The sequence below is a fragment of the Coloeus monedula genome (assembly GCF_965178545.1).
Source record: "Coloeus monedula genome assembly, chromosome: 2".
Taxonomy (NCBI): domain Eukaryota; kingdom Metazoa; phylum Chordata; class Aves; order Passeriformes; family Corvidae; genus Coloeus; species Coloeus monedula.
The window spans coordinates 61,187,970-61,209,735 of NC_138782.1; the positions used below are offsets into that span (position 1 = coordinate 61,187,970).

Sequence of the window (21,766 nt, forward strand, 5' to 3'; positions counted from 1 at the left end):
CACAGTTACCCCTCCCAACAAGGGTCCCAGCAGCAGCAGGGCACAGAACACTCAGACTGGAGGCAGCGTGGCAGGCAGAGCCATGCTGTGGGGCCAACACCCCCACCCAGCTATGGCCCACTCTCCCTCATCCATCACTGAGAGCAAGAGACCCTCTCTGCAGACACCCACAGCCTCATTCTGTATGTTTCCTGACCCTTTCTCAAACTTTCTTGCCAGCAGGCATCTACACATCAGTAACAAAGCCAACCAAGCTGAAGCCAACAGTCCTCATATTAAACTCTAATTAAGAAAGTGTCCTTCTACTTGCATCAACACTTGCAGTTAAAACAAACAAACAAACAACAAAATCTTCTGGAGATGCTCAGCTTTACATTTAGACAGAGGAATTTTACTGGAATAGTCTATTACAGTCATAAGCTGACTCTTGTTGCTTTGAGACCAGGCTGGGAGAGCTGCCAAACAGACAAATGGAGTAGGAAGAATGAAGTTTAAAACCCCCTTTCAGACAGCTGTGCTTTACAGAAACATTTTGACTTTTTATGTTATTTGGCTTAATATGACTTTTTTATCAGGGCAGAGCTAGCATGTGTGTAAATACATATTAGAATTAGACAATTCCCTTCAAAAAACTATTTCCCTCAGACTGTCTATGCTACACAGTCACCCCAAAAATGACTAACCAGGCTTTTACAGGGGTGAAGGTGAAACTAGAGGTGAAAGTCATGCATGCATGGAGTTAGCAAGACAGTCACAGGATTGCAACAGCTCTCTTAGGATAAATTTTCCAGATGGACGCTGGAATAGCACTCTCTGCTTTGGACTATGGTCACTACAGAACTACAGACCTTGTGCTCCCTCCTCTGACTCATACCCTACTGTGCAGATGAGTGAGAGCTGCTGCCAGATGCTACCTGTCTGCTCAGGCAGCTTAGAATAGAGAAGAGGTGGGGAAATCGTTGTATTTCCCACTAACATACTTAAAACCACATGGGCTTTGGCTTTCAAGTGACCCCAAAGGAGCTGGACATCAAATCCTAAATAATTCTGGCATCCTTAAGTTTTTTTCAGAAAGTTATTTTCATCTCCATACATTTACATATAAAGTATATTCCTGCAAGACACTACCAGCACTCACCTGATTCCAAGGTTGTCGGTGCAACAGAAGCAGATGTTGCACTGCTCGAAAATTGCAGAAAACTGTGATAATTTAAAAATCTTTGATTGGATTAAAAAAAAAAACCCTTGAAAAAGAATTCTGTCACTTTGGAGTGAGCACTTTTCTCTCTACTCTTCTGATTTACAACATTACATTTCCCCAATTCAGTTGTGCCCTTGCAACTTTTGCGTGCTTTGAAAACACACGAATGTAGATGACATGTACACCCACGCAAGTTGGAAACCCAGCCACCATCTAGCAAGAACAAAAGTTACTTGATGACTATTGCTTTCAGGCTTCATTAAGCTCCTGTGACCCCACAGATGTTAAGTCGGACATTTCTAAAGCATGAAGAAACCCAGAACAATTTCCAAGCACCTCAGCCAGATTCCATGGAAGTCAAGAGTCAGTTGTAAGATTCAGTTGTTTCTCCAAGGTCACAACTACTCCACAATGGGCTTTCCACAAACATCTTGCAACTAAACTAACTGCATTCTTCCTGTCAGACACCTGTGTTTCATGTACCTCTCAAGTAAGCCTTGAGACCAACATTTTTACAGCTGGTAAAATGCATTTCTGCTGTAATTTCAGAGTTTCTCCAAGGTTCTGACAACCTCAAAAGCATAACCATATAGACAGATAGACATTTGGTAGATAAGTTCTATTTAAATTATCTTCATCAAAATCTCATGCTGCCTTTCCAAAAAATCGCAGTACTCAACAGAGCGCACTGCTACAACTTGAGAAATGCAAGGAAACATACATGCTTATGCCAAATCTTACATTTCCTGCCTTAGGAATGAATGTTACTGGGATATGTAATGCAGCTTTTCCAACAGCACTCTTTCACAGCAGGGAAACATTAGTATTATCTATAGTTCTTTAGAGCAACTAAAGCATGAAGATTTTTAAGTCTTAAGACATACCATGCAGTTATACGGCATAACTTATAGGTCTGTGAAGGCTCAGACTCCCTTTTCAATGGAGAGAATTAGGTGCGAGACTTGCACCACTGAAAGTGAGACTTGCACCAGTGCTGGGAAAGTCCAGTCACTCCTGGTGCCCACTCAGGCTGAAAGGACTGGCTTATCCCATGCTGTCAGAACAGTCCTGCACCTCCATCCCAAGTCTGTCACAGAGGAGGTTTCTACTTGCAAGATTAAAATGAGGAGGGGAGATTCCTTTTCATTTATTTATTTTTAGGTATGACCGCTGTACCACCACTCCCTCTCTTCTCTATTCCTTTCCATTTCTCCACCATTCCTTCTTCATGTCTGACTGTGTCATACTAGTAGTTTGGGTACCTGCTGAAGAGACCTGTGTGCCAAGCCCTGCCCCACAGATACTCAACAATTATATCCAAAAATCCCTATGGGAAATAAATGGGCATTAGAGATGCAAGGAGTCTCCTAGTCACTAGTCCAGGAAAAAGAAAAGATGTATTACTTTTGGACAACTTGTGCAGCATCAGGAAGGGATAAGTATGGTACCCACCCCTGAGACCCCCAGTAGGATCAGAGATCTGCTTTGGGAGGTGAGAGATGAACGTCCAAATGTCTTCAGACAATTGAGTGAATAATAACCCAGATCTCCCACACCTGCAGTGTCTGTTCCAGTCAAGAGGACATCATGAAAGACAAAGAAAGAAATCTATTGCTAAGGCCATGCTTTGCATGGTAACAGCAGCTGCTTTATTATGAGCCTCATCTTGCATTAGCTCTGCATAGAGTGTCTCCTTCATTTGTCCTTAGGGAATACCCCTAGTTTAAAACCCATGCAATTAGGTTTTCTGAGCTTTATGCCCATTTCCACAGTTTTTATGCCCATTTCATCAACAGATGTCAATCTAGTACACTTGTGATAAGACGAACTTCCTCACCTATTAATTCACAGCATAATCTCACTGGGATGCTGACAGTCAAATTCATATACACACCAAAAATCTAGAAAATATCTAGAGATCTTCATGGAATTTTAAGAAATTTTACAGGAAATGTAAAATTACATATTATTATAATTACTGCATGTTATTCTAGCAGCAGAGTAACTTCCGGGAAGATTTCTTAATTTTATTCCAAATAAAATTCTGTAACGTGTTTCAATTGAGAAATTAATGAATGTATACACCCCCAACAACAAGTCAGGGGATAAGGAAGGAGGTGAATCCAAACTTTTTGTAGGAATAATTACTGCAGGAGATGTTCTGCATCTTCTTAGCTACACACTATTTCTGTACTCCTTCCTGCACCACTCTCTGCAGACACTTTCACAGCACTCTGAAGTTGATATTTCTTCCCTTCTTCTCTTTTTCCCATATTCCAGGTGAGTCCACAGAAGTCACAGGATAAGACACTGTACAAAACAGCACTATAATAATAGCTCATCTGATGACCCAAAAGTCTTCCCTCTGAATTCTCTGAATCCACTGGGTCATCGCATCCTGGTATGAAGAATCTGTTCCAACCTCTCTTCTCTCACCTAACATCTTTTTCCTATGAATACATCAGAGAAAGGTGTACACATGTCCTGTACACACACCTCTAAGGGCCCTCCCACAGAGATGCAACTTTTGACCACATTGCACTGTCGCCAAGATGCCACACACACCTCAAAGGTTTGCTGTACACCACCTGCAGGAGCTGTTACCTTTTATCACCTCTTACCTGACAGCAGATCACGAGCACAACTGATAATGGTGGCCCCAGGCTTTATCCAGCTCACAGGAACATCATTGGGTTTTGTACTGCCAAACACCACCACGTCTGCGTGACGGAGCTAGGGACAGACCAAAACACCCCCAGAAACAAAGCAAGCATTTAATCTTAGAAAAACATACTCGAATATTCATCTTAAAAATATTCAGACTTACATAGCAATGCCTTTTGAGCAAAGCATTTGCAGACAACAAGAACAAAAAAGAAAGATCCAAACTGATATTCTGATTCTTACCTGCCACGAAACTTAAGAATAGCATTTAAAATTAGGTAAACAAATTGTGAGATTAGGCAAGTGAGATCAAAGTCAGTATCAATATTTAATGGGGATTACATCCTTCCGAATAAAAAGTTCTACCATTGTCCTCAAGTCCAAGATAACTTGGAGCAACTTAGGAAAAAGAAGGGTTGAAAGACAGTAAATAGGCACTTATAAAGAGTACAGTCAGGTTGTCTGACAGTAGAAAACCAGGCCAGCTGACAGGAATGCAAGATGACCCCTTCTGCAAAGATCAATGCCTTTGAAGAATACCAATTAAAGTACTTTTTTCCTTCTCAGTTCATGTTTGCTAATCACTGCCCCTGATTTAGCTCAACCTGGCAGATGTTGGAGCAAAAATGGTTGCTACAAAAATTCTTATAATCAAAGATGTAAGTGCATTTCTTTCCCCACTTCCTCTGAAACAGGGCCCTGTACAAGTTATTAGAATCAGCATGAGATGAGGGACAGCACCAGAAGCAGATGTATAAAGATCCACTAAATAGCAAAGCACAGACACAACACTGCCTCAAGACCGAAGGTAAAAATTATTTCAGAGATACAGCAGTTTTGGTAATATTTTGGATAAATGCAAATTAATTCCAAGTGTCACAAGCTCAGTGAGCTACTCTACGAACTGATTTGTGACTGACAAGCATTCTAGCTTCTTTTTTGGCCAAAAGTGCTCTGACACAACCCTGCCCAACACTCTTGCCAAGAAAGAACAGCTACAAATCTTGTCAGGATAGCAGGTTTTTGGCACAGCTGAGCATCCAGGAGGGGAGAAGAACATAACTGCTGTGGAAAAGGCAGAAAACTAAAAAAAACTCCATCTTCCCCTCAGAGGACACAAGGATGGCCTAACCCTCCTTAGAGATCCCCATGTGGACACAAAGCCAAAAGTGTGGGAGAAGATTTCCTTGCTTGACAAATGACTAATGCAATGAGCTGATTCAGGCTTCAGTCACATGTCCAGCAACACTCCTGTGATCGCCTGTGCACAGTCATTCAGCCTTATTCGAATTGCTCACACTCCTAAGTCTGATGCAAGTATCAGCTTACACACCACTCCTAGAAGGCTACATAAGTCATAATGCTTGACCAGTGTCAGGTCAAATGATACTGAGAAATCTGGAAGGAAATTCAGATAAAAAGATGCTGTAATGACTTGTGTACCAAGAATACCATGCTGAAGGCACGCTTTGCCCTCTAAAAGAAGGAAATTTCTGTTGTAACAGTCAACATCAACACAGAGAAAAACAGTGATTTTTCTCAGTTACATGAGCACAGACTTTTTGTTCCAAGGAAAAAATAATTCCTATTCTAGCAGTTATAAATCATATACTGTAAGTCAAGATGCCTTCCCATGCAAAGCCTCTGGGACAAGGACTAAGAGCTTTGCACACCGCTTAGTATCGTGAATTGATGAACAAGTTGAGAGCTGTATGCAACAAGTAATAATTCTGATGAATGTTCAGCCAACATACTTATGACAGAATTGATTCAATGTAACTATAATGTCAGAAAACAACTGATGGAACCAAATATTCATCTCTATGACTACCGACCCTAATGTTGAAAAATGTTCTTAACAGCTGAACACAATTATTTTTGTAGCCAACATTAACACCGGTTCGGATAGCTAACATCGTACATACCCATAAATTTTACCAGAAAACCAGCTGGACCTGTCATCTCATTGCCCTGCTCCACCTCCTCCATGAAAAAAAGCTGCATCACATGGCAGCAAAGAGTTGTACCACAGGTTAAAGACACACTGATTTCTCAGAGCCTCCCCCAGTGTGATTTCCTTTCCCTTATTTCACAAAGAAAACAAGATTTTATGTGCAACTATTGTAAAAGTCCTGCAGAGTCAATAAAATATATATCTCAAACATTTTAGAGAAACTTTTTTCCCTATGAGTATTTTTTAAAACTATATACAGAAACTGGGAGAGCAAGTCCACTGAAAGCAAAATACTTGTGTACAGAATTTTGGGTATCCTTGGAAGAGATTTATGTGATCTCCATCAGGAAATTTTAGTTTCACTTGCAAGAAGTTGTGCCCATGCCTCCTTTGCTTTTAGATTTTTCTCTCTTGCCATAATCTACCCTTTTGACTGCCTGTTATTCACTAAAGCAAGAAGCAAGCCTTGGGATGCGTGTTCAGGGTCATCTCCTACATCACAAACCGGCCACAGACGTTAGAGATGGAAAACTCCTATGAAATCATCACATTCAGCTTCCCTCAGCAAATGCAGCACAGTCCCTGGACAGAGGACAGAGAGGACACATTTGACAGGAACCAGATGCTACAGGCAGCCACAGCCAGAAGGTCAAGGAGATACCCATGAGGGAGAACATGTGGCCGCCTGCCCCATGCTCCCTGGACAGCAAGGCTCCATTCCATCAAGCTGGCCAGAGGAAGGAATGACAAGCATCAGGCCAAACCCTCCGTAATGTACTAGGCAACAGGCTGCAGAGTACTAGGCAACAGGCTGCAGACAAAGTAAGCCATTAGTGCAGTAGTATCCTGCCTTCTCACCGGTAAATATTTTTTCAGTTGGGAAGAGCTGTGCCAATAAATAATCTGAAACCTTACCTCATAACAAAATATGATCTTCTCCACCAAGATCTAAATTGAAGCAGATTAAGAAGCACCACCCATTCCCAAGACAGAACACCAAATGTTAAAACAACAATACTGACTTTCGAGCCAAGTATTAAATGATAATGGCACAAAGTAGCTGTACATTACAGATAACTGAAACTTCATTTTGCTGTGAAGTCTGCATAAAATTTACATTTTCCCATAGTTAAAATGGACTGCTAAAAAAGCCATTTTTAAATGCATGATCAAACAAAATAAAAATTAAAATTAATAATTGAAATGTAAAAGCCCTCAGAGTCCTGGGTATGAAGCTAGGCAATACAAAATTGAAGAGATGGGATGAGGAATAGGAATCTGATTAAAAGATTTTTCACAAATCTCTTTATGAAAAAAGTCTTTATGCACATCAGTTTACAGATCAGGTTCTACTTCAATCACAGCAATTCTAATTAGTTTCTGAAATCCTGAAAATTTTTTAAGTCAATGACTAGTTTCAGGTACTTTTTCCACCAACGCAAGTACGAATTACATTGTTTCTTCCAGCTTTCCCTGCCACATCATCCTGAATGCACTTGCCCTACACAGTGAAAATCAAGCCCACATTTCTGCTGTGGACTCAAGCCTGCCACTATGATCCATGCTTTAGCAACTGCTTCTCTAGCTTACAGACAGGGGGATACATTTCAAAATTACAAGGAACAGAGATGATGTACATAAAATGTTGAAGTGGAATTACTTTGTCTACATCATCATCATTAGAAACTCTAATGGAGCTTCCCTCTCCTCTCCCCTTATGGGATCCGTGTACCTGCTTTCTGGTTTTTTCATGCTTACAACACAAAATGTATTTTTTGCCTGTAACAAGACTCTTGGTCTTACCAAGACAACAAAACTAGGACAGCAAATGGTAAAGAGATGTCTAAGAGTTTGAAGCTCAAGTGTCAGCTCTAAGGAAAAGCACACTGTGGCCAAAAGTTCTTTTCCAAACTGAAAAGGAAACCCCCATTCAGCACTCCAGCTGAACCACTCTCACACTTCTTAACCTCGCTTTTGCAAACAACTTTTCTATTCCTAATTATACCTAGATAGACCAATTCTCACTTCTTTTACAATAAGATTGTAGGATAGCAGCTCTCTTAAAACAGGCATGATGTGGTTCACACACAGACTACATTAAAGACAATGTGCTGAAATAATGACTGACTGAATTTAGATGACTGAAACAAAATTCTGTTTTCTGACAGAATTAGTTATTACCCATGTTTTGACAAGAAAATAATCTGTTTTTTTCAATACTAATCTACTTGACAACCTCCTTTCAAACTAGAAAGCATAATTCTGATGTAATACAGGATTAAACACGTCAGCTCCCATTCTTCACATGCAATACTGAATTGACTTTTGGGGAGTCCCATTTTAAAATTACAAGGGAGATGTTCCTAAAAGTATGCCACTAGGTCATTCTTCAGGCACAATGCAGTGAATGTGCTTTGAAGAGTTATCTACACAAAGCTTAACAGAACAATAACATCATAAGTATTTCCTCCAAGATGCTTATGTCTTTATCTCTCACTTCGTAATTTCTTTTACATTGAACATATCATTGCAAAAAGAACAATGTTTCTTCGTGGCAACTTTGCACAGATGTGCCAGAACCTTCTAAAATGCTTTCTTTTATTTGTGAATTATTTGAAAACCCAGAAAGCTCAAGAGTTCTTAAGGACATGGCTCAGCTGTGCCGTGATGATTATTTGTAAGAAATGAAGTCAAGCAAATTCAAAATGGAACAAAAAGAAATATTAACAATCTATTCCACTTAACAAAACATGAAGTGGGGAGGGAAAAGAACACTGAAACTGTGTCCATTATCTCAGATCAAAGCAATGAAATAAAAATGTACCATTATTTATTTTATTCCCTTTCCCTGCCATAAGACAGAACAGACTTGCTTTAAAGGAGCACACTAAGTCAGATGGTAGATGTCATTATGCTGATTTTTAGGAGAGCTACCCCTGTATTAGACTTCTCCTAAGGTGGACTAAAACATGTCTTCCTCTTGATCATTTTCAAAATATTTTTGCAAAAGTGCATGAGTAAAAGAAGCAATAACAAGTCCATAGCAATACAAAACCTTATCCAAAAAAACCTACAACCTTAGTGTTGTGTAACTCATTTAAATTAAAAGAATTTCTAAAGAAAACACTTGTTGTTATGCTGTCCTTTTTAAAAAGGAGACTGAATCAGCAGAGCTAGTCTAAGGTAATGTAGTAACCACCCAAGAAAGGCATTACATCATTAACGTCAGGGTTACTGCTTCAATGCAAATAGGTCTGGCCATTGGCTTACAAGTAACATTCCCCTACCCTGTAGCGGGTTGGGTTTGTAACCAGGCGGAAACACCAATTTAGTGTAGTGGTTTGGTCCAAAATACTCATTACTGTTTATCTTCTGTGAGATAAGAATTAGGAGAAATGCAAAGCAGGCACCAATCTTGAAAGACTATAAAGAAGTTTATTAACAGACCTAAAAGAAGAAAAAAAAATCATACCACATCTCAGAACTCTCCTTCTCCCCCCACCTTCCTCCCTTCTCCCACTGACAATGTAAAAAGACAGCCCTTGAGATGTTCAGTCTGTTTATCACTTCCATAACAACCTTGTTCAGTCCATTTAGGAAGAGGAGTCTCTCCTGTTCATGCTATGAAAACATTATCACAACGAGACAGCCGCCCACTTCCAAATAACTTTGTTCAGTCCATTTAGGAAGAGGAGTCTCTCTGCTCACATGTGAGTCCCTTCCTCCCAGCTTGCAGCTTTTCCCACAACTGCTTTCGAGGGTTCACTCTTGAAGGTTTTTGGGGTACAATTTTAAGGTTGAGCTGTTCAGAAACAAATGTTCTCTTCACCCGTCTCTGGGAGCATTTCATCTCTAAGAACAGAGGCCCTTCTCCTTCCCTGGGAGCAAAGGGTCTCCCTCATCTTCGTCTTTAGGACTATCTCTGGGAGCATCTCTAGGAACTGAGGTTTTCTCCTTTCTCATTTGGAGCAAAAGTCCTCATCTGGTTCATCTCTAGGGACTGAGGTTTTCTCCTTTCCCATTTGGAGCAAAAGTCCTCATCGCTTCCATCTCTCCCTGTCCAAACTTCTCATGAAATTACAGCTGCGTCAGCATCTGCCTATCTCAGCGCAGGTGCTTTTGCTCACAAGTTGAACGCTCCACCCCCCATATCTTCATGAAATTACAACAGGATACTCTGATATATCATAGCTTCACAACAGAATTTCAGCTTTAAGCACTTCCTCTTTCTCCTCCCTCAGGGTTTCAGCTCTTCACAGCACTAAAAGGGTTCATCTCACCTAGGCCTTGCAGCTGGAATGCTGCTTATCGCAGTAGGGAGGGGGGGAGCTGAGCTGCTCTGGCTGCCCACAGCAGGGCTGGGGGGGGGGGGGGGGGGGTGGTCCGCGGGTGGAACAGGGTCCATCGACTCCAGGATGGCCGTGGCCGAGCCCAGCCTGGCCCGAGCAGGGCCTGGGCCGGGCCCACGGGACCCCACATGAGCCCGCAGCCACCTGTGCCAGCACCGGAAACGAGAGAGAGCGGCTCTGCCTCGCAGTTTCTATTCTTAAGTGTGCATCACAGAGGCACTTAGTGGCTTAAAGAGTTGTCCATATTCAAACTGGCCAGATGATAGGTTCTGTCAGGTCATAGAGGAAGCTGTAAGCACGCCTTTGCAAGAACATCACTTCTGGGACTATGCTTGCTAGCCCATTACAACCCTTAAGATAAAATTCTCCTTTCCTGTTATATATTGCAAAACAAATGCATCCCAGTGAAAAGATCATACTCTTCGTAAGTTTATCCCTCACTTCATGAGTGATTATGCTACCCCAGGTTATACTTCCAAACAACAGCACACAAACTGCCACTGTACAGCTGTCACATTCAGAGAAAGGAAAAGTTACTGTATTGTGCAGGAAAAACAAAACATGAATTGATTCTTTCAAGCCTTTGAAAAACCTCAACATTGACTAACACATTTCCTTACTTGAAATGCAAATTTAAAAATCAAGAGAAGAAACCTGGTGAACGTTTAAGCTGTTTTTACTTAATCAGCATTTTAAACAAGCAGAAGAATATAAATTCTATAATCATGTTATCTAAAAACATTGTAGTTCAAATACAGGTTGCCACAAGACAGCAGTACCTCGTTGCTTGGCAAGAAACTTGTGCTCTGTTTCTGACTCTCCAGCTTCTGGGAATATGAAACAGGATAGTTTTTCCTGCATGCATTAGATTTTATCAAGGAGCTAGAGTTAACTATCAGAGTGACATCCAGACAGGTTCAGCAGTGCTCTGGGATTATTGGAGACACGCAGCTCCAGGCTGACAGGTGAGGAAGAGGAAGGTAGGTTTCCACTGGGCTCTGCACATTAGTCCCGCAGGCAAAGTACAAACTCTTTTACTGCCAAAAGTTAAAACTGAGGTGCATAAAACCTCAAACTTAGGCCTCCCATTCTGTTTCCCATCAGTGACCTGCTCCAAGAAAGCTATGGGGAATGCCAAAAAGCAAAGCATGATTATGGGAAAGCACCTGGATGGAAGGAAACAGAATTCTCTCCAGCTATTGACAGCGCTCCACAAGCAGCTCTGGGCCCAACACAAATTTTTTGCTGTGAACCAGTGGAAACACCTCTGGCCACCCTGTCACCCAGCCCATCCAGCTGAGAGCAGTCCTCTAGCACAACCCCAAGCAATGAGAAATAACTGAGGAATGAGACATGGCAAGGATCAAGTTCACAGCACTCCATCTCCCAGAGAGCCATATGTTTCCTAAGTGCTGTCAGTCACTTAAAAGCCCAGAGCTGAGACAAGCCTGACAAAAACATCCGCAGCTGTGAAAACACGGGTTTGCCAGAGAACTTTCTATCACAGCTGCTCGAATTTATTTCCTCCTCCTGTCCGCGCCTCCAAAGCCCGGAGGTTGGACACCATCATTTTGCCTTGGCTGCCACCCTGTGGCTGTCCAACACAAGAGCTGTCCCCGGCACCTCATCCCGACCGGCAGGCAGGCCCTGGAGCACAGTGAGCTCCTATAGCCAGAGTCTGGACCCTGCTGCACACGCCCTGAGGACAATGCAACCCCAGCTGGAGCAATGTGTGAAATTTGGGACTAAGGAATAAACTGCTACGTTTGACAGGAAGTTATACCAACTTCTAAGTTGTGTCTAAAAGCTCTGCAAAAAGCGGCCAGAGAGGCCGTGCAAATCCTTTGATTTAAGGCTCCTCAATTTCTTTGAATCCTTTTACAGTTCTCTTCAAAGATAAAGATTGGGAACTTCTTTGTCCCCAGAGCAGCAGCACTTGCAACCTTTAGGACATAAATCCAGTAAAAATAGTTTCATGCAGATGACAGTATCACAGGATGAGAAAAAAAGGGGGCATTTCTCTTGCACAGACAGAAAGCGAAAGCTAAAACATTTGTTTGTTGGATTCCTTCTCTCACAGCTCTTGATGTAAAATAATGAAGTAAGAGCAGCTGCTGTTACATGTAATATTCTGGTAGAGACCAGTGTTTGCACCATTTCTGAGCAAGCAGGAAGGAGAAAAGACCCTGACCCACACTGGCTACCAGCAACCCCTGTAGCCACCTGTGACTACAATGACAAGTCTCCGTCTTGGAAAGGTGGCCTCTTGGGAATAGCAGCCAGGGCAGGATCGTCAGGTGGACAGCTGACAGGGATGAGCAGACAGTGGGGATGCACAATGAGCCTGGGCAGACAGAAGAGAGCTCACCTCACTCTGCAGCTGCGGGGCTCTCCAGGGGCAGCTGAGGACGGCGGCTCCCTCACGCTGCAGCACGCTCTGCAGGGCAGCACCCTGCGCCCCGTGCGCTCCCACCAGCAGCACCGTCTTCCCACCTGTGCGACACAAGGGAACTCATTCAGCCGCCCCCAGTGCAGGGCACAAGCACCAGCAGCTACGCAGACCTCGCCCCAGGCCACCCACTGCTGCAGCACTCCAGAAGGGGCAGCAAAGGGGCTCACAGGGACAGCCACAGCAGCTGTGCCAGCACGGGCAGCTCTTCTGGAGCCTGTGCAGTGACAACAACCACAGGTCTTAAGTAGTTTCCTGGTGACTAATTTCTAGTAAGCAAATACTGTTCTTCTGGCTTTCTGGTATTTTGCACAAATCCTTTCATTCACATTTGTTACTAAGTACATTTAACCTTCTGTTTACAGTTCTGCTACAGAAATCCTCGTTTCAACAATTAGTAATCACTGTAAGAGAGACAACTTCTGAAATGCTGCCTTAAACTAACAGTGTCTCCACATACAGTAAACCAACTTGTTTGAATCTGCCAGTGTGAGCATGGACACAACACAATCCAAACCAAAAGATTTGCTCAGCAGCAATTTACAGGCAAACCTGGGTTTCTCCAACTGCCCACACTAATCAAAGCAGTCAAGTGAAATCCCCAAGTGATGTATGTATTTTTTGTTTGGAAGACTCATATGTCTTGTGTGTCTTCAGTGAAATTAAATCTGCTGATGGCAGCTAGCCCCTGCCTAACATCCAAAACCTGTAGGCCTGAGACCTGTTTCTGCAAATACAGCATTCAGATGTCACTGAGGTTCCTCAATAGCAGGAGACAAATATATGTCAGGTGGGAACGCAACACAAAATAGAAAACAAAACAAGGTCAGATTATATTTGACTCCCAGTGAGGATTAAAACTGAGTAAAATAGTTAGGCTAAAATTAATGTAATGATTATGATATAGAAGGGCTCACCTATATCTTCAAGAAGCTCCATCACAGCACATGCTGTAGGAGGAACTAGACAGTCATTGACATCACCATGTACCAAGCGTCCCAGGTTTACACTGGATAATCTGCAGTGGAAAAATATGGCAATTTAACAAAAAAAAGAGCTTGTGTAACATAAATCCCCAGCAATGCTTGTAACATGGCTAAGAGGTAATCCCAAGAGCAAACATCTCTCACAAAAGCAAATCCTTTGATAGTCATGTACTGCAGCTAATTTGTATCATCCCACAACCCAGACAGACAAACACTGAGCCTCAAGAGAGGCCAGGAAAGGGACCTGTGAGTTAGAATGAGTAACACCATCCCACGATACACAGGCAGCTCTTTACTTATCATGACTGGGCACAGCACATTGGGCCAAAACACTTCATTGGCTGCAGTGAGACCAGGCCAGTGCTGCCAGAGCCAAACCAGAGGCAACACATCCTGCTGGGCTCAGGCTGGTTTAGGAGGGGGTAACCCAGGTATTTCCACACTGCACTCCATCCTCTCTCATACACAAGGATGCTCCAATTTTCCATTCTCCAGCAATCTCAGTACTCCACACAGTGGAAAGGTAACTAATTTGAAGGATTTTTAGATTTTTTTCCTGACATGAAAAAAAAAAAGAGAGAGAGTGGGATAAAAAAAAAAATGGTAATGGCCTGCAGGTAAGAGCAGGAAGGCTGCAAGAGCAGCAAAATGGTAACTCACAAACCTAAATTACACCAGTGGTCTCTTCAGAGAGCAGTACAACTCAACACTGATTGGAAATCTGTGCTAATGGGTCCAAACTATTATAGCCTACTCTCTCACCATGAGAGAGTGCTGTAAGGAAGTTAAAACCTTCTCTGCAATTTTTCCATCGATCCTTCTTGTGAAAATTCAGTACTTTGTGACTACCACTTGTAATACTGAAGTACTGAAATACCTTAAGTATCACCAGTAAATCAAGTCTTCGTTTTTCACTTCTTTGAAAAGACTATGCCCTGAATACACATTACATAAAAAATAAAAAGATAATGACCAAAACTACTTGAGTGAAAGACTTCTCATTGATTTAGAGGCATCTTTTATCACTGCTCAATAGCACAGCCAGACACATTGACTGAGGAATCCATTAATGAAAAGCACTGGGTCAAATTGATTTTACAGAGCCATCAGGCTTGTGTCTGCTAATATTTTTTCTTGGTACTCCACTTACCCATCCACATCCTTCTCTGGTTTCACAGCGTTTAATACCTTACTGCTATATAAGCTTTCTGGGAGGTCAAGAGCAAGGCCCTGCACGTTAGGATCCTCATTAAGTCTCAAGATTTCACTGACAATCTAGGAAGTTAATAAAAAGCATTAAAGATCAGAACAACAGATAAAAGGAGAATCTGATTAGAATGGGGTAAAACCTGTAATTTTTTTTCAATTACTTTATGGCCACCTTGGCTTCCCTTGCTTATTACTGCAAATTCTAAATGAAAAAGCAATAACCTGCTCTACTCAGTTTATATTTCCATGGCTTACCAAATTAAGCCACCCTGACTCCATGCTAAACATCTTGCAAAGTAAACAAGTATTATGTGACATTAAGCTGCCAAAAGCAGTTTGTGTTTCACCATTCCAAACCTCAGCAAAAGCTTGCCACTGCAATGGCTTCAGAAGATGCTTTTAGAAACAAGATGCCTGAGGCAATACATAGTTCAAAATAGGACCAGATCACGTCCCAACACAGAACATGAACAAAAAGCTGTAACACTTGAAAAAACAATTGTACAAGAAAAAACTCATTTTATTAAACCAGCATATATGGTTACCAATTTTCCTTCTCAAAACACCTGATCCTAAGAGCTGACAATTGTCTTGTGAAGAATTATTATGTTGAAAAGGCACTGCAGAAAAATTTATGAATTTCAAGTACTGAACCAGATGCAAGTTCAAGTGGTTTATAATTGGTCATATTCAACACCTGAGACTGTACTACGTACCCTTGATTACTTCCTCTCTAAAGTGTAATGCTGATCCATGCTATTCTGCTGTGACCAGAAAGAATACAATGGAACAAAACATGTTGAAGTTTTCTTAGGTGAGAAATGTCATGCAAGCATGTCTTCCCATCATGTAAATAAAATCCGTGTGCAAGCATCACAAAGCTTTATAATTGAATTGGATTAATATCCAACAGAAAAGGATTACAAGTAGGTTTTTTCTTCCTTAACTAATACCATGCCTTCTTAAAATGCTTTTCTTGTAAACTATTCAGTATAATTGTGAACTCTATTACCCACACATTTGATATGCAATCAACATTAAGCCAGGGGAATTAGGCAGGAGTTAGATTAGCTGCAACTCTGAGCCAAGAGAACGTACTACTTTCATGCTAAACACAGATTATACAAGCATGTCACTGGTACAGAAATGCCTCTTTAGTTTCCTGACTCCTGAGGCAAAAACAAGCATATCTACTAAGGTCCTGTGGCATTTGACAGCAACAGGACTGGTATACATTGCAATAGAAAGGATAACTGTACATACCACAATACGGACATGAAAACATCCACATTTTTCTTTAAAAAAATCTTAATATGCTACAAAATGCTGGGGGCCTACAGAGCAATTAAAACTCAAAGCTGTATTTCTGCCTCCTTGGAAAATAATTCAGTTTTCCATTTTAATTGCATCTGACTTAAATTCAGCTTTCCATCATCACGGCATTTAAAATACTTATAACTCATGCAGGGTAAAGCAGTGTAGTATTAACTTGCCTTTATTGTACAGAGGAAGTTATGGCAAAACCCAAATGTACATGGTATTGAAATCCCTCCCACATTCCCACACCAAGGAACACAACTGAGATGTGGATTTTAGCAGCTGTAAAAAACTTTGTCATAGTAAGCAAGAGAGTAAGCAAACCATGATGAATTTTATTGGAAGTAACTTCCTTCAAATAACAGAAATACCCCAATTTTCTCTTTAAATACACAGCTCAACCACTTTCTAAGATACTACTTAAAAGTAACAGCAACTACTGCTGCATAGTCACTGTATTTTACCTATTTTCTGCTGTGTTACTCAACAGATACAACGCATTTACCAACTATAAAGTGTATTTGTTTTTCATTTCAAAAGCCCACTCTTCTTCAATGGGTAGCTGACTATCCATAATCTACAAAACTTCACAGTAAGTTCCTTTCAATGTATCTGGAAGCAGTTCTTGAGATTACACTGCAAGGCAGTAACATTTTAAGAACAAAGTGTACTGGAAAACAAAGCAGTACACAGAACTCACAAGCCTGAAGGATTATCAAACTTGCCAAGCACAAGGAGGCCAGCTGGGAACAGTGTCATCTTTTACTATACATTCCTTCACTGGTTCAACCTTCACATGGTTTTCTATATTTAAAACACAATTGATATTAAGTGCTGGCTTCAACAAGGTAAAGAATTCAGGCCTCTAGTAATTTGGGGGTGGATATTTGTTTTTTAATACATAATTTAAACATTAAAAGATCAATAGACAAATTCAACATCCCCCTCTCCTTCCCCCCTCCCTTCCCCATATAATCATATGATCTTCAATTTTACTGAATAACTTGGGCAAGAATCAGGTACAGTCACAAGAGCAACTGTGGGAAACAGGATACCTGAGCTGGTATGAGGTTAAACACCAAGCACAAAACCAAAACATTACTCTATTGATTCTGCCCCAGCTTGCCAGGGAACAGCAGACACGCCCATTAATTCACTTTTTTCTCATTCTTGCCAGTAATGGGATAGCATTTGCTATTTAAACCAAGGCGATCCTAACCCTAATTTGAGTTACGTGGTCAGTCAAAATATAATGAATGTCAGCAATAAATACAAGTTTTTGACAAAAGCTAAAAAGGAAGACTCCTTCAGGTACTTCAGTTACCTCATCCTTGGTGCTGCCTTCAGGAAGACAGATGTGAATAACACGCAGACCAACCTGTTCAAAGAAAAGACTTAAAATTATCAAAGGCAAGTAGCTCATGATTATTAACACATGCATCAGCTAAAGCTTACCTCTTTGGCAAAGTTCTTGTTTGCTTCTTGAATCAAATGGTCATTATGTGCCTTGGGGAACAAAACAGAAACTGAGTTTTAAAATAATACATTTAAAAATGTGAGTACACTAATGCACGTCTATGCAAGAAACGTAGTGACAATGTCTGTGTCTAAAGGTATTCAAACTAATAAAAAGCAATTCTAAGAAAGAAACAGGCCATCCCTGTTAATCCCAGATAGTTCAAGATGGCCAACAGTGATAAAAAGAGCATTTAAAAGGACAGGCTTCATGGAGAGGGGCAACACCTGTTAGGGAAGGAGGGCTTGCCCTCTTATCCTCCACCTCCCTCCCTGCATTGCCAGCATTCGGGCATCCCACTCCCCAAATATGGCAGCTGGTGGTGAGTGGCAGCACAGAGGCTGCTGCACTGAGGACACCATGCAGAGCTCACACTGTGCTGAGGGAAGAAGAGACAGGTCTAAGGACAGCTCAGCAGCTGCTCCCCTATGCCAGTAAATGTGGGACTGTACCCCCACACCAACTGCTTGAGAGGTTTAACTGGGATGGAGCAACTGGTGGTACCACACTGTCCCTTGTAGTGTCCCTGCTGCTGCAGCACTGGCAGGTGAACACTTACCTTGTATGAGTGCAGAAAGTCCCTGCCCTGAACCGGTTCCTATCAAAACCCACCGAGCAGCACAGGTGAGGCCAGAGCTCAGTACATGAGCTGGCAGGGTGCAAGGGCAGGACAGGAGGTGCAGGGCAGCCAGCGGTGCTTGGCTGAGCTTTGCAGGGCAACAGCTCCACTGCTAAGCACGATCCTGACGCCTTACTTTAGTTTTCAGCTTCAAAAAAATTAAGAAGCATCCACCACTCATTTTTTGCTGTTGCAAAGTTCTAACCAAGGCTCAACACAGATAATAAGCAACACAGGTATCAATTTCAGCATCAGTTCAGGTTCAGTTGTCTCAAGAGGAAAAGGACAGTCCTAAAATCATTCCACTGCAGGTTCAGTCTGCAACTCCTCATTCCCAGTGCTGCCCTGTCATGCTGCCTGCTGTTACTCAAGAGTGGCTGGCAAAGGAGATAATTTCACTGCCCTTCCTCTGCTCCCCTGGGCAGATGTGGCACATGGGGAGCAGCACAAATCTTAAGGCTCTGCCCACACTACTGGTAGAGCAGTGCATCACATGAACATTTGTAGACCAAAGAAAGTTATCTTTGTACCAAAAGATACACATTTAAAGTGGGCTCTGCTTCACTCCTCACAACTAGACCAGAGCTAGAGTGACTGACAGCTGGAGAACACAGCTTGGGTGAATTTCACCCAGAAGGATCTAGGCCACATGTTCCTACAGCCACCTCCTGATGCAAAACAAACCAAGTGGGGCAAACAGGGACATCCCTTCCATCGTGCCAGCATAAAACACGCATTTGGTCATGCAGAAAACCAGACCCAGCAGACAAATATGGTTGAAAGAAAGCCTCTTTAGACCCCTTGGGCTGGGGTAGATCACAGTCCTAGTCCAGCTCATGGTGCAACTGGATGGAGACAGGTCACTGCTTTTCTAGCAGTCCTTAAGCTTCAGCCTTAGAGGGCTTTGTGAAAACATTAAATGCAATTACTAGGGAGGATAAGAGATGGGAGAGCCTGTTCAGAAAGACTGACTAGAAGACCTACTGAAATAAAGCTGTTGCTGCATTACTTAGATTCACTATCGGTACCTCAAAAATATTTACAGCTGGGTTTTAAATTTAAAACCTACTGAATCAGTTTCAACGTGTGCCCACTCAAAACCAATACCACCATCTGAAGGAACACAACAATAACATTTTTGCCTGCATGGCTCTGGGTCTACTCTGAATGACAAGCATCCCTAGTTTTGTGGCTTTGAAACCTTAAGAAATCTAAGGACAAACATCTTTCAGCTTTGCAGGGATAGCAATCCTCATCTCTGATTTTGATTGCCTATCAAAAATGGCACCATCAGTGGGATGCAAAGCTCTTCACAGCATTAGTAAAACAATGGTTCTCAATTACTACAAGATTCCTTCACATCAGAAAGTGCTGCTACTTCTACAGGATGCTGACACTTTACACAGGGCACTTATTTCACAATGACTCTTCTAAGCTGACTGGGACTTTTCAGTGTGGTTTTCCTCTTCTTATAAGAGCAGTAAGACAGTGATAAGCCACAGCTACCCAAAGGTAACATGGCTGACAGGAAGCAACAGGGTCTTTCATTAATCCTGGCATTGTTATTTCAGGGGTGGGAGGTGAAGGGAGGCCCACGTTTTCAGGCACGTCAGCACTTTGTTCAGGATTGCAAAAAAAGCTTCAAGCTAAATAAAGGCTTGAGAACACTACTTTAATTCAATTCTTAAGTTAATCAACTTAGACAAGCTGTGAGAAAAAGTGATCCGTACTTACAATGGGGAAGACTACGTTAGCAAAAGGAAGAAGGGATAAAACTGTTCCCTTCCTTTGCAAAGCTCTCCCACAGTCTGAATTTTGCTGTGACTGTTTCAGGCCTGAAGAAGGGCAATCTACCATCTGGTGGAACTACCTCCTCCCATTGCTTTGTTTTATAATAAAGCAGATAATATTCTTTATAAAAAAGGATTAAAATTACTTTCTGCATCGTGTGCTTCTGAAGTTTCAGACAAGTAATGGTACCAAAGGAGATCTCTCACAGTCAGTGAGCACAGACATGCTTTACCTGAATAATGGCAAGCGTTGGCTTAAGTCGAGGGTTTTCTCTCTTAAGAGAGGCCAAGGAATTCTTTGCGTTCTCTGTGACTCTGCTGCAACAGTAACAAGCAAATTCTTTAACAAAACAAACCCTCCCTCCCAACATTAGTCGGCAGAAACCAATGCTAGCCAACAACGTAACAGAAATGCTTAGGCACATAGATTTTTAATCTCCAAAATTATGGCTGGATGTGAACTGTGAGGGCTGGTGTTCAGCAGGCAGCTACAGAAAACCTTAACAGGCCAAAGGTTTGGGGATTTTTTTATAGCTATGTGGGGCATTGCTCTGACATGCCCAAAGCCTTATAGCTAGGCTGTGCTAATTCATGAGAAGGCTTGTCCAGCCCCACCATGGGAAGCGCAGCAGAGAACCACCACCTTGTGCTCTTAGATCAGTTCTTGGGTCAGGTGGGTTCTTCGTTTCCATACCCTCGGCCAGGGCTGTGACAGATGCAGAAGCCTTTGCAGCTGCGGCTGCCATGGCTTAACACGGGCTACACCAGCCCCAAGAACAGCAGGCCAGCCAGTCTCATGGATGCCTTTCAAAACCACTGGCAGAAGGGAGACAAGGCACCTCTGTCTGCCACACTGCTTCTTGGAAAAACCAGTGACAGCCAGGCACTGGGAATGCTTTCTGGAAAAAATTTCTGGGTAAGTGGCGGCCAGCTCTCCTCTGTTATCTTTGGCGTGTGCAGATGATACTTACCCAGCTGGGCAAAGAGGAGACCCCCTGAAATACATCTGTCTGCCCCCCACAGCAAGGAAGTCAAACGGAAGAAAACAGCCTGGAGTGGATTTTTGGTAGCTCGTACCCTTGGAGAAGCCACCAGTTCAATTTTAATGCCGTTGCAGACTACCCTGTCCAAGGCTGAATCGGGACGGGGAGGGGCAGGGGGCGACCAGGGACACATTTTTCCAGGCACACATCTGCGCACCTCCTCACCTGAGCCACCGCCACATGACGGCTGCTCTGCTCGCTCTCAAAATGCCACCACCAAAACCCAGAGCAAATCCCGCCAGTGGTTCTGGGAGAAGGGGGCCATTTTACTACGAGGTCCCCCAAAAAGCCCACCTCAAAAAACCAACCCGACGCCCCTAATGAGGGCGTATCGCCCAAATCCCCCTCACCCCTCCTCCCTCCATGCCCACACCATCGCACCCCCCGGTTGCATCAGCCGGCGCTGCCTCCCCACGTGCGCCTCTTACCGGGCGGCCGCCGCCGCGCCGCCGCCCCGGGGGTGCGGCCCGCTCAGCCCGCGGCTCGGCGGCAGCGCGGCGGGGAGCGCCGGGGCCAGGCAGCGCCGCAGCGCCGCGCTCCTCATCCCTCCGGTGCGCTCCGGCAGCCGCGGCGGCGGGCACGGGGCAGAGGCGGGAGCGGGGCCAGGGGGCGGGCGGGGATGCAGCGCCGCCCGCCCCCGCTCCCCGCCCCGGCGCTCCCCTGCTTTCG

General features: G+C 43.0%; 1 protein-coding gene across 1 annotated transcript in view; it reads right to left on the minus strand.

The window, feature by feature from the left end:
* MTHFD1L (methylenetetrahydrofolate dehydrogenase (NADP+ dependent) 1 like) overlaps positions 1–21,642 on the minus strand; it is a 148,188-nt gene extending 126,546 nt beyond the window's left edge. The window contains exons 1-8 of the mRNA XM_082301184.1: positions 21,526–21,642; positions 20,288–20,372; positions 17,585–17,635; positions 17,454–17,507; positions 14,754–14,878; positions 13,535–13,635; positions 12,537–12,661; positions 3,823–3,934 (exon numbers count right to left, since the gene is read on the minus strand). Coding sequence (XP_082157310.1) covers positions 3,823–3,934; positions 12,537–12,661; positions 13,535–13,635; positions 14,754–14,878; positions 17,454–17,507; positions 17,585–17,635; positions 20,288–20,372; positions 21,526–21,641 — 769 coding nt within the window. The 5' untranslated portion in view covers position 21,642. The remainder of the gene's footprint in view (positions 1–3,822; positions 3,935–12,536; positions 12,662–13,534; positions 13,636–14,753; positions 14,879–17,453; positions 17,508–17,584; positions 17,636–20,287; positions 20,373–21,525) is intronic.
* Between the last annotated feature and the right edge of the window lie 124 nt (positions 21,643–21,766).